At 33.0% G+C, this 13,206-nt stretch overlaps 2 protein-coding genes across 2 annotated transcripts; one reads left to right on the plus strand and one right to left on the minus strand.

Annotated features, from left to right (window-relative positions):
* Nucleotides 1-4,709: 4,709 nt before the first annotated feature.
* LOC107481719 (protein LIGHT-DEPENDENT SHORT HYPOCOTYLS 1) lies at nt 4,710-5,989 on the plus strand. The gene has a single exon (XM_016102019.3). It carries the CDS (start codon nt 5,067-5,069, stop codon nt 5,826-5,828), a length of 762 nt encoding a protein of 253 aa, XP_015957505.1. The 5' UTR covers nt 4,710-5,066; the 3' UTR covers nt 5,829-5,989.
* A 2,480-nt stretch (nt 5,990-8,469) lies between these two features.
* LOC107481718 (cell division control protein 2 homolog) lies at nt 8,470-13,068 on the minus strand. The gene is made up of 9 exons (XM_021139404.2): nt 12,930-13,068; nt 12,807-12,844; nt 12,520-12,704; nt 11,800-11,920; nt 10,867-11,040; nt 10,394-10,557; nt 9,781-9,868; nt 9,646-9,699; nt 8,470-8,909 (listed from the first exon to the last, which is right to left on the minus strand). The coding sequence occupies exons 2-9, from the start codon at nt 12,813-12,815 to the stop codon at nt 8,820-8,822; spliced, it is 885 nt and encodes a 294-aa protein (XP_020995063.1). The 5' UTR covers nt 12,816-12,844; nt 12,930-13,068; the 3' UTR covers nt 8,470-8,819.
* Nucleotides 13,069-13,206: the final 138 nt, after the last annotated feature.

Genomic DNA, 13,206 nt, shown 5'->3' on the forward strand with positions numbered 1-13,206 from the left:
TGTGAAGGATCCTATACATGTTTGAACAGGTGCTAACTCATCACTTGAACTACTATCTATAGAACATAGGAATTCTGAATCGCTCCCAGCAAGGAAATCAATTATTATGTCCGGTTTTTATCAAAAAACATGTCAGAAGAATACTAACTCTGCATGCAATGGCCGTGTCTTAGAAATAGACATGATTGACAAATCTCCGGAATTAGCGTTGGCTGCGTTCTATCGCTTCCTTTTTGCTTGGAAATCTATACAGACTTATTTCAGCCATTTTAAAAACACATTTCTTTTTATAAAGCACAAGAGGTCGTAAATGTATTATAATTGTTGAAAAATTTTAAAATGTATCGGTACACTTTGTTTACAATTATTTTATCAGAATTTATTATTTTTTATTATCATTTTTAGCCACCAACCCAATTTTTTTTTTCTAGTAATTCAATAAATTCCGCTGGATCTCTAACCTTTCTCATAAAAATATATAAAAAAGATGTAAAAAAATATATTTATAATATTTTTCTAAAATCTTCATACATGTTTCTTTTAACAATATTTTTGGTAAAGTTCATTTTTTTATTAGTTAATACTTGATACTCAATTTGATCTTTGAAACTTGAAGTCGAATTTAATTTGATTCTTAAAATTTTAATAGACTCAAATTGAATCCTGAAATTTATTATTGTGACTCACATTAGTCCTTGAGTTAATCTATGTTAATGACTTGCTGATTTTATACATTAACTTATGATTTAGATTTTTTGCCCAATTTCCATGTATCGAGCCAAGAACCCAAAATTTTCAAATTGAAATTGTCATTGTCGTCTTCATGAGGATATTGAAGAGCCAATTAAGTTTTATGAGGTCTAATACGTCTCAGTCGTATAAATTTAGGTGAGGAGTCTAAGTCTTAGCAAGTTAACGTGAAAAATTAACATGCCGGTCATAGAAATCAGCTCAGGAACTAACATGAATTACTATTGTAAATTTTGGGAATCAAATTGAGTCCATTGTAATTTTAGGGATCAATTTAAGTCCGACCTCCAATTTGTTAATTTTTGTTGATAACATTTTTTTAATTTTAAAATATTTCTAATATTTTAATTTGAACCTTTTTTTTAAACATTTAAAATAATTAAATTTCAATTACATCCTTACCTAATTTTAAGTTAGGAAATATTTTTTTTTTCAGTTTTATCGCTATTTTCATCAAATGATCAGAGTCATAACATTCTTTCATCTCTCCACTAATACCACCATTTACTGTCACCGCCACCCTTTACCACCGTCACAACCGTGTCTGCCTCTTCCCAGCCTCCAATCCACTCTCTCTCGGTGAGTTGGGTTTAGAGGATCCGTGATGATCGAGTTAGGAGGTGTCGTGACGGAGGGAATTTAGACGCAATAGAGGAACTTTGAGTAAATTCTTATAATGATTCATGAAATTCACGCAATTACCTAAAATAGTCTTTAAGATCCAAATTTTTCTGTAGTAGTCATAGAACACTAGACACCATAGTAGTTCCTGTGTCATTTTCGGTGTTGAGTCAGCTTTTAGAGTACTAATGTAGCCATCTATTACCACGTTGAATGGTTTTAATGGCTAGGTGACGTGGATTCATTCCAATTTAGACCTAATTTGATCTCTCACCCAATTTATAACCCTTATTTCATTGTGGAGAGTGCTTCTCCTGTGTTCATCTTCATCATCTCTTTTTTTTCCTTCATCATATCAACTTGTCCCATAAATTTATAAAACTATCAAAATAGAAATATTTATACATACACCTATACATAAGATAAGTATTTTTTAGAAATATCCAACTTGCTTAAATTTGTCTATCCAAATAAAAATAGAATAACATTTTTTGTAACTATAAAAAAAAGATAAAGATTTATTTAAAAGCCAATTTAAAAAGAAGGCAAAATAATGGTGTTTAGTTCAAGTTTGTGACCTGTAACGGATAAAAAAATGAATTTATAGAGTTCAGTCCCCTTGTTGGAGATGTTGCAACCAAGAAATAATCCATTCTTAAAAGTTTTTGTCGACCATATCAAATATATAGGTTTCTACCATATTTTAATATATATTGAAAATGGCAAGATATGACGAATTAATTTTGTGCAGAATATAATGTCGGACTCAATGATATAGTCATCATCTAAAGTAATATGAGTCGGACAAGATAACTGATCTAGTTTCTCGTAGTAGCGTCCGAAAAAATTTGCTGGCACACTTGAAGAGCAATTAAAGAAAGTACAATTGGTTGGTTTTAGAGAATCATTAAAACTATCAAAATCAAAGAAAAAAAAGAGATGGAGAAGATGATGAAGAAAAACACAGGAAAAGTGCACTGCACAATGAGATTATGGTTATAAATTGAGAGAGGGATCAGAAATTGAATCTAAATTGGAATGAATTTACGTCACACGTAATTATTGGAACTGTTCAACGTGATAAAAGATGACTACATCGACACTTCGGTAACTAACTCAACACCAGAAATAACACAAGAATTATTCTAGTTTTCGGAGTTCTATCTAGAGGCTATTATAAAAAAATTTCGATCTCAGACTAATTCAGATAATTGTATAAATTTCAGAAACCATTATAAAATTGTACTAAAAAAAACCTCTGAATCTGATTACCTCATTTTAAACTGGTCATAAAGAAATTGTGCAGCCATTGGTTTTTTCTTCGTACTATTTTTGTGTGTCTATTTCGTCGTATTATGTCAAAGACATTTAATCTCTTTAATTTTATTTTTTTTTGTTTTTTATTGAATAATACTACATAACTAATAAATATTTAGTGCTATTTTGTATATAAAAAATATATAATTTATATTTATATTTTTTAGAATTTATACTCAAATAAATAAAATTTATTTATTAAAAATAATTTAGTGTTTGTATTTGTCAAACAATAATAAAAACAATAAAAGTTGATGCCCCTAGGATCTCTCTTTTTTATTAATTATTTTGGTTTTTTGTCTGAAGTTTTTAAAATTTTTTAGTATTTTAAAAAGGATACTTTTTATATAAGCCCATTTAAAATGGAGCCTTTACCAATAATTATATGATTGGATGTTTAATCATATGGTACAGAAACAATTGTAGATAGGCATGTCTTTCTTGAAGCCCAATAAGAATTAGGTAACTAGATTTGAACAAAGTCTTGTTACCACAACTGGATCAACCTAATCTCCATTTTTTTTTTCTGTTAAGAGGTTTAGCCTGTGTGAGTTGTGTAGCGTGTGTGAGTTTGAGTCTATTTATAAAAAAATACTATTTTCAAATGTATATAAAGAATAGGTCCGTTTTGGCCTTTCTAAAATGGGTTAAACAAAAATTATGAAAAAGCTTGTTTTGGACTGCGGTATAATACTATAATGTCACTAGCTTTATACACGTTTTTTTATAAACCAAATCTAATTAAATTGATCTAACAATAATAAAAATTATTTTCATCATTTTTACTCATCCACTTATCTAAACTTTATTAATAAATTTAGCTAGAGTTGATTCACAAAAAAATTGTGTGTAGCATTTTTCTAAAAATAAATATTATAGAATTATTATATTCTTTTTAAACTAATCACTAGTAAGGGTTTAATTATAAATTTTTACTAACTTTTTTATAAAATGTAAATTTGAGTCGTAGTTAAATTGAGTGGTCATATTTTTCTTCATGCAAGGGAAGGGATAGGAGATTTGAATAATTGAATCTATTTCATCTCAATAATTAAGTATCATCGTTCTTGTCACGATTAGACCCCAAATGATGAAGACCTTTTTTGGACTGCATGGAAAACCCACCCTTTTCATACGGTGAGAGAGAAGACCATAGAGTTTGAAACTTGGAAACTATTGCGGCGCCGAATCCCCGGTACAAGTCCAAGCCCATCTTCCTTGTTCCTTCCTCACTCCTCATTCCTCATTGTTTCCAACCATAACCAGCATGTCACCCTCTTCTATACTCTAAACTAATCTAGATTATTTCTTAAAACAAGGAGCATTACTATTACAATTTCGTTAGCCTTGAAACTACTCCTAATTCAGCATTACTTGATTTTGTCCAAATTTCTAAATGATACTCAATTTTCTTTACTAAAAGAGGTATGTAGTAGGGCAGAGAAAGTTCCCCTACTTTTGTTTCTTTCCTCCACTTATTATTATTATTATTATTGTTTAAAATCATTGAGGAAGAAGGATGAATAAAAAAAAGAAGGGTGATGGTGATGAATGATATTGAGATGACGTCTGTTGAAGTGATATTCAAACAGCTATCACTTGCTCCCCCTAATGCATGGACCCCTCTTTTGTCTCCCTACACCTATACCTACAAAACTTGCCTACCCTACTATTACCCTCATAATCCTCAGCCTCAAATTCCAATCTTGTAAATCTTTGCCAAATTTCTTCTCTAAATTCTTTATTAAACTACTCTTCCATTTTAATCTATAAAAATAATAAAAAAAAATTTATAATTTAAAAATTTAACCTAACAAAATACATAAATTCAATTATAATTTTAGTCTTTATTATTTTATCTTATTTTATCTTTACTTTTATTTTTCGTAAATAATATTCTATATATATTTAATTTTATCTTCATAATATAATTCAATTCAATTCATCAAATCTTTTTCATTTTTTCTTTTCTTTTCCTATTTTTTCACAATTTTATCACTCTCCATGCCCTTCTCTTTCTCTAAATACGGCTATACATTATTACTTGTCATCGATTCTGTTCTGTCTTGCACTACTATATAGCTAGATTGAGTGAAGCCCTGGTTAACAAGACCAAGAAATTTCAACCAACTTCATCTTTAATTTGATGGATCCATCCCCCCATGTCATGATCCAAATCACACCAAACTCCTAACTCTACTTCAAAATCACCGACTTCCAATCCAGCTACTTATAGCTTTAGACAAATCCCAACCAAACCCACCTGAAAAACAGTACTCAACAGCAAACTATCTTGTACATATTTATGTTCCAAAGTCCCAACCCAATTTATTATAACAAACACAATTAGTATTGAATACTGAGTACTTATTAATAACATGTCTGCCGCAGTGGCCGCAGCAGCCGCTTCCGCCGCAATCTCCGGCTACCACAACTCCTCTGGCGCCGACACCAGGAACCACCACCCGTTTACGCAACCAGAACACGGGCAACAAGTCTCCGTCCCTCTTAGCAGGTACGAGTCTCAAAAGAGGCGTGACTGGAACACGTTCGGGCAGTACCTGAAGAACCACCGTCCACCGTTAACACTGTCCCGGTGCAGCGGCGCGCACGTGCTGGAATTCCTGCGGTACTTGGACCAGTTTGGGAAGACGAAGGTGCACAGCGACACGTGTGCGTACTTTGGGAACTCTCAGCCTCCGGGGCCATGCCCGTGTCCGTTGAAGCAAGCATGGGGAAGCCTTGATGCACTGATTGGGCGGCTGCGTGCGGCGTTTGAAGAAAACGGAGGAAACCCTGAGATGAACCCTTTCGGTGCACGCGCCGTCAGGCTTTACCTCCGTGAAGTTCGGGATGTGCAAGCCAAGGCTAGAGGTATTGCTTATGAGAAGAAGAAACGTAGAAAGAATAGTAATCATAGCCAGAATCAGAATCAGAATCAGAATGGGTCGATGATGATGATGATGGAAGATAACAACAACAATACTAATAATAACCATGGTCATTATGTTCATGATGATGTGAGTTCTAGTGGGGTGCATCGTTCATCAGGGTATCATATTAATGGTGGTGGTGGAGTTTTTCATCACTTGTCAAGTTCGGATGGGACAGCTCCTCCTCTTTCATATTTCTTATCCTAGTTCATTAGTTTTAGTGTGTGAGTTTGAACTTTGAATGTTTGATTATTAATGGAGAGATTCATGACTCAACAAAAACATATTGTAATAATCCATGGTGATAACTGATATGTATCATTTGTCAAGAATTTATCAAATATAACTATTGTGCATGTGTTCATCGAGTGAGCTTGTGTTGGATGATGAGATACTATGTTACATGAATATGCAACTTTAATTTTCATTTATAAATTAATAGTAGGAAAGTAGTAGTTTTCTAAATTAAGTATTTTCTTTATCATTTTTAACACATTTCAAGTATATCTTCATGAGGAAGGAGGCAAATTAAAGTGATGAATGATTTCGGTTGCATTATTCATCAGGTTATGCTATTGCGAAAGTAATGCGTAGGGCTCATCAAAAGTCATAGGTGCACTAAATGTGGTCATTATTATCAGTCAATTGTCAAATTAACAGTGAATTCTTCGTTCTTTAGACTTGATCTATACGGTAAGGATTTATTCCAGCGACACATATCTAATATCCCATGTTTAGATGCATTCATATAAAATGGATAGGATTTATAAACAAATATACGTGAAACATTTTATTGGATGTGGTTAAATGCAATTTTAAAATTGAGGAATGTTAGGGGGTAACAATTTTGGTATATTGTAATTATTAATTGACCATTAATAATGTTTTTAATGGTATGAGATTATATCCAATGATGATAAATTACTCACTTTTCTTTTAATAATTAAGTGCAGGCCAAAAAACACAAAAATTGATGGTCCTAAATTTTTCTACTCATAAGTATCTTTTAAAATAATTATTATCATTGAATAAATGTGAATCTAATAGTATTTTGTTTTGCTTATTCCCATTCTCCTTTTTCTTAATAGAAAATTTTAATTAAATGTGGATCCAGTTATTTTACTATAGTTTTCAACTTGTTTAAAATTTACACTTATCTTCAAATTAGTTAAATAAAAATGATAGGTGCACACAACAAATAATATTTTAAAAAAATTATATATAGATTTTGTTAGATAGACAATGACTTTTGTAAACAATATGAATAATAGATTATAGAATTGACCAAATAAAGTAAAAAATTACTCTACCTCCAAATTATCTTATAAACTTTAATATTACTGCAAACCTAGTGAATTGAACATCCAGTCATTGTTAATTGTGTATAAGTAAATCGAATCAAAATAAATAACCATCTAATTAAAAATAATAAACATAATCATCTGCATACCTATTAAATTGAACATCCGACATATTTATTGTTTATATTATTTAATATTTTTATTGTCTATCTATATTTTTTTTATATAAAAAAGAGGAGCACTTTTCTAAAAATATTAATGGGCTTATTAGTATCTTGAAATGATGAATACACACGTGATGGTTTTGTAGCCAGTTAAAATGCGACATATAAAGATCGATGGGAAAGTCTTAAAATTCCCCCATTTTGTTATGTTCATGGATGGATAGCATTTAGCAATCAAGAAGAACAAGAGGCAAGTTTAATTTGTAGTATGTGTGGTGTTAGAGAATCGGTCCCATTCCCATATGTGTTGAAATTGGTGGGAGAGAGAGAGATATATCTGATTAATAGACTACTCCTGTGTCTGTCCCTTTAGTTTATGCTATTTATGCGCAGCAGAATCTAATCAAAACTTGAATTGAATGACCCCCACTAACAACTTAAAAAGATTCCGCTGCATCATGGAAAAGCTGGTGTGAAGTTCCTAGGGCAACATGTGTTACTGTTGTATGAAGTGATATATATTAACTGCAACTCTCTCGTAAGATTACGCAAGAGCCTATTTAAAGCCACTTCTAATGACTATTTAGTTTAAGAAAAGCTACTCCCTCCTTAAATATTATCTAATATACAAAATAGATCATCTTCAGTTTTGTAACTAGCGGATCTTGATCCGATCAAGAGTGACTTGACCCATTGCTCAACGTTAGCCAGTAAAACATCCACTTGATAAAATATAAAGTGCATGATTAGAGGATAAAGTAAGCATACTACAAATATTTGATATCCTTTTTGTAGGATACGCTCTTGTTGAGAAGCGAATATTGGTTGTTGCCAAGCCTATGTTAATGAATAATGAATCTATTAACAGTAGACGAATTAAAGCACTTTTCAACCTTTATACTTATCATTGTTAACTACTGCAACCAGTGTTTCTGAAAGTGATAAAGTTTAACATTTGCAACTGTAACACCACAACTTAAGAAGACAAGTTAATTTCAATTTCTTGTTAAATGCTTCAACAATTTAAACCCTCTCTATAATAAATAGAAATTCTTCCATTTAACAAACCCGACTGATAGTTTACCGTACCATCATTTCTCTCTTTATCTCTCGTCTCTACTAAATAATATCCAAAGGAATTCTTTGTGGAATAGTTCAGAATGTAAAACTTAGTTTCAATTTGAAAACTATTAATAGATCAAACTGTTAGTCACTTATTTTTTATAAAACCACTCTACACATCATTTTTTTTTATTGTATGTTTGCATGAATTTATAAAAAAATGACTATCAAAATAGGAGGATAATATTATTTTCCTAGTAATAATATGATTAAAAAAACTCATGCATCCGTTCACTATATGGTTCATCGGCAAATTGAGAGTGCAGAGAAGAGCATCTAACAGGAGTATACATGTCAAATTTACATGCTCCACGCCAGTAGGAATATCCATTTGCTCTACAAGAAGCATTCAGTACTGTATATAACACTCCAAGCAAACCGAATTTGCCTGGTGCATTGCACTGAGAAATAAAACATGAAACGGGTAATAGATAGTAACATAATCACACCCAATCCTAATCTACAAGTATATCTGTAAAAACAAATAAATGAAATATTGCTTGGTCGAAAGCATTAAAGAAAACAAGGATAGTACACAATTTTCTGACAGTCAAAACCCATAAAAGCTACACACATTACTATAGACACTTTTGTGCGGTTAAGATAAGAGATCAGGGCACTAATTTAATGTCTTTGAAGTATTCATGCTCAAGAGCGCTCCTGGCAGTAATTCTTTTGCTGGGATCCAAGCGAAGCATACTCTGGAGTACACGTTAATGCAAGAATCAGAGAAAATCAACAATACTAATTGAGGAAGCACATAAATCTTCCGTCTATAATATCTACAATAAAGAAAACTCATAAAGCCAATAAGAATTTGTACGAGTATTTAAACAATAATATGAATGAACGAAATTCAAATGTCATTGGATGAAGTAACTTCAAAAATATAATGGGATCCTTCATTATATGATATGTCAAATTCTGGAAATCATCACCAAATAATCCCACCACCAAACAGGTGAAAAACTGACAAGGGAACAACTATCTTTAGGAAAAGCAAGCTGGCATTCAAGGGTCATTCACCAGTTCGATAATAGAAAAAGGTTAGCAATGTATCTCCCTGTTCCCCTATTTTCTGAAACAGTGAATATTATAAATTCAAAGAATTATCAATTATGACTATCAAAATTCCTTATAAACAGCTGAGACAAGGAATATTTGTGTATGATGATTTAAGCACACCAAATTTGTGTTCAATCAGTATTGCACCAAATATTTCTGATCTATAACCTTGTGAGATCTAATATTTAGCTTTCTATTTACTGCATTGAGATGTATTTTTCTTTTATGCTTATTTCTCAACAGAAAGGAATTTCTTCTCATTAATGATGGATAGCATATAACCTTTGATTTCATTTTATCACCACAGTAAACTGATGATTATTACATTTCTATAATTATATATTAAATGCGAATATGCGATGTTGCGCTTACAGAAAGAAGATCAAGCCCAGCTGGCTCAAGAGTTGGAACCACAGTTGCAAGGTCCTGCAAATTATAAGATAATTCTTAAGCAGTGGCAACCCAACATAGTTGATTCAAGCCAAAGACAAAGTCCCACTTAATTACCTTAGGTGCCCACTTGGGAAAGGCTGATTTAAAATCAGGCAGCGAAGTTACTCCAGGCCACGTATCTTCATTTGGTGTGCCCAAGATTCTTCATGTACGAAACAAGATGTAAAAACATAAGCATATATAATATGTAGCATTGTTTATTTTTATTTATTGCAAACAAGCATACATCCGTTGCATCATACTGATTGCAATACCTACAAAGATCTCTATATTATAAAGCTTCACGCATGGATATTTGGTTGACTTGACTTTTTACAGAAATGAATAAGGAATTTAAAGGAACTTCAATAAATCATGGGGAGGAACAGCTATGAACATATTTTTGACACTACATTCCAGACGGTAAATTGATGGTCCAGTTCAAACTTTGAAGTAAAGCAAACTATGCAATAATGCTAAGCATAAGGAAAACTAAAAATCAGATGTCGAAAAATGTAGGACAGACATATGGATAACAACTGTAGCCTTATGAGTTATGACATAAATATGTCATACATCCTGCCAATTTCATCTAAAAAGGGAAAATTCTATTATTATATTCCCTTCATGGATACTCAGATATTCAAATATCTAAGTTCATACATCAAAAAAGTCATTCAACACTAACCTGAATATTTTAAATAATTCATCAATTTCAGAGTCCCCAGGGAACAAAGGTCGCTGGTTTACCATCTCTGCAAAGATACATCCCACTGACCAAACATCCACTGGAGTAGAATAATGATGAGATCCAAGCAAAATTTCTGGAGCTCTATACCAGAGTGTCACCACCTACAAGCAACCGCCAAACATCCTCACACAAGTTTCCATCATCTTCTCAGTAATTGTTTATTTAGTTTTACGGAAGGCCATCCAGCTCATAATTCTGGATCAGAAGTGTATAAATAACAAAAAGTACAAAAGGTGTCTAAGAGATCTGTGGTGCTGTTTTATCATTATACAAAAGTAAGTTTTTCAATTATCTCCGGACTTCCAAAAGATTCAACTTTACACATTTCTTTCCTGTACCAAGGCCCATAAATTCCAAAATTTTATTATCTCCATGAATGATAAGAAGCCAACATAAGTTGGCACACAAACCTCATGTGTAAAAGTCCTAACAGGAATTCCAAATGCCCTGGCCAGTCCAAAATCTGCAAGCTTTAGAGCATTACTGCTTCGGTCTATCAACAAATTCTGAGGTTTCAAGTCACGATGAAGAACTCTGTGCGAATGACAGTAAGCAATGCCACAGAGAATTTGATAAAGAAACACCTGCAGAAAGGATCATCACAGTCACACAATTCAAATTCCAAATTATCCAGTCCTCTTTTGCAAATTTAGCACATCTCTTTGTCAATCAATGATAAAGCATAATATTTTTAATGAATATTGACACATGCTAAGGTGGAAATTTAGGTCTTGAGTAAACATTCTGATAGGATCAGAAATTAGCAGAATCAGTAGGCTTTATTGATGAACTAGAGATTGCAAATCACAATCCCTGATTGGAATACACGGTTGGAACTACCAAATGTGGAGAGAATTCTTCCTCTCCTGAACTAACAGACTTTACAGAAATTTGACTAAAACTGAAAAACTAACTAACCACTAGTATTTATAGGCAGCAGCTAGGACTAGAACAACTGCTCAAAAAGAACAGACAGACAGCCAACTAGAAGCAAATAGGGACTAAACAGTTAAAATCAGCCAGTCAACTACTTACCTCTCCTCTTGTAAACTAAGCCAAACCTGTTGCTATCACATTCAGGCAAACAAAGAATGGGAAGGGAAGCTAACATGAACATGATGGCTTGATGAGAGAAGAAAAATATATATGGACCTGCATTTTGATAAGCTAAACTTATGCAACTAACTATAATTATATATGACATTGACTCTTATATATGCTTCATTTGATTCATGGAAAGACAGGATATATGATTATATTCCATGCTCCATGCTCACTCTTTCAATTATAATTTTAGTTACAACAAACTATTAAACAGCCATTAGAAAAGCTGATACACTCACTTTTACTTGTCGTGGATCTTTTGCGAATTCTGGGGATGAATCCATATGCTTCTTTAGATCTAAGTCAAGGTACTCAAAAACCAAATACAATCGCTTCTCACTGTGCACTACATCCTGCAACCTGCCATCCACACAATCAGCAGGCATAACTCAATAAAAAGACTAAATAAAGACGCAGATAAATTCATTGACAGGGTCTATCCAACAATATCATCAGACAGCTTCACCAATTAAACATACACTGGCTGGAATTAAAGATAAAAACATGCAGACAAAATTAGAAAAGTGATGATAGTAAAACAATGTTACCATTGTCTAAGTGTAGCACCGGAATGTACCTAGGAAAATACACATAATTGCTTAATCAATACAGGAACAAACTATCAGCAACATCATCAGTGCGAGCTTAGAATGCTGAAATAATCGGCTATTAATCCCTACAAAGACATGTCAAAGCAATCAACCAGCTTCACACATTTAGTATAGCTGAAATGCTTCGCACTGGTATTCTGTGCAGATCTGTTATTATACATGTGCCAGACTACCAGCTCAATTCCAAGTTACAGAAAAATCAACGTATCAAATACACCAAATAATGATAAGATAACCAGTTAACCTTACAATTCTCTATGTTCTATAGCCTTTGAATTAGCGTTGAGGAAATCAACTTCATTGATGATAAGATAACCAATTACTAAGAAACACTTGGCAGATGTATACCTAACTATGTTTCTGTGCTGCATTTCTTTCAAGAGGGAAATCTCTCGAATGGCGGTGCTAGGAACGCCCTCATCTTCCTGCTCGAGACGAATCTTCTTCAAGGCGATGGTCTCGTTGGTGACGCGGTCACGAGCCTTGTAAACGACACCGTATGTTCCCTCACCTATCTTCTCCACCTTCTCGTACTGCCAAAAAAAAATTAACAAAAAAAAATCATAAGATAAAGAGAATCAGTGGAATTAATATATGATGGAGAAGCTCAAAACGCAGGGCATTACGACACTGACCTGCTCCATGAAAGAAGGCGGAAGCTGAAGGCGAAGTTCTGAAAGAAGAGAATGAGAGCTTAAGAAGGTAAAGGAGGAGGATCGAAGAGAAAGAAGAAGATCCGGTGTAGGGTAGTTAGTTACCGGTGGAGAAAGCTTGGCGCGACGGTTACAGGCAGCGCCTCTTTTTCAGTCTTAGCCCTCTCTTCTCTGGCCAGAGAGAGACTACAACTGCTCTCTCCTCTCTTCGTTCCTAGTCATCCCTTTTTCTTCAATTATTCTTTTTATTAATATATAATTCTTTGTTTTTCTTTTCTTTTTTTGTTTTTGTAAAATATTTTGTCTCGCCTGAGTATTCGTTTAAAATCTAACCTGCAGGAACATTTTTTTTTTTTTGCCTAAATATCCCTCGTCCCGATTT

Source organism: Arachis duranensis, chromosome 3, assembly GCF_000817695.3.
Source record: "Arachis duranensis cultivar V14167 chromosome 3, aradu.V14167.gnm2.J7QH, whole genome shotgun sequence".
In the NCBI taxonomy this organism is placed as follows: Eukaryota; Viridiplantae; Streptophyta; class Magnoliopsida; order Fabales; family Fabaceae; genus Arachis; species Arachis duranensis.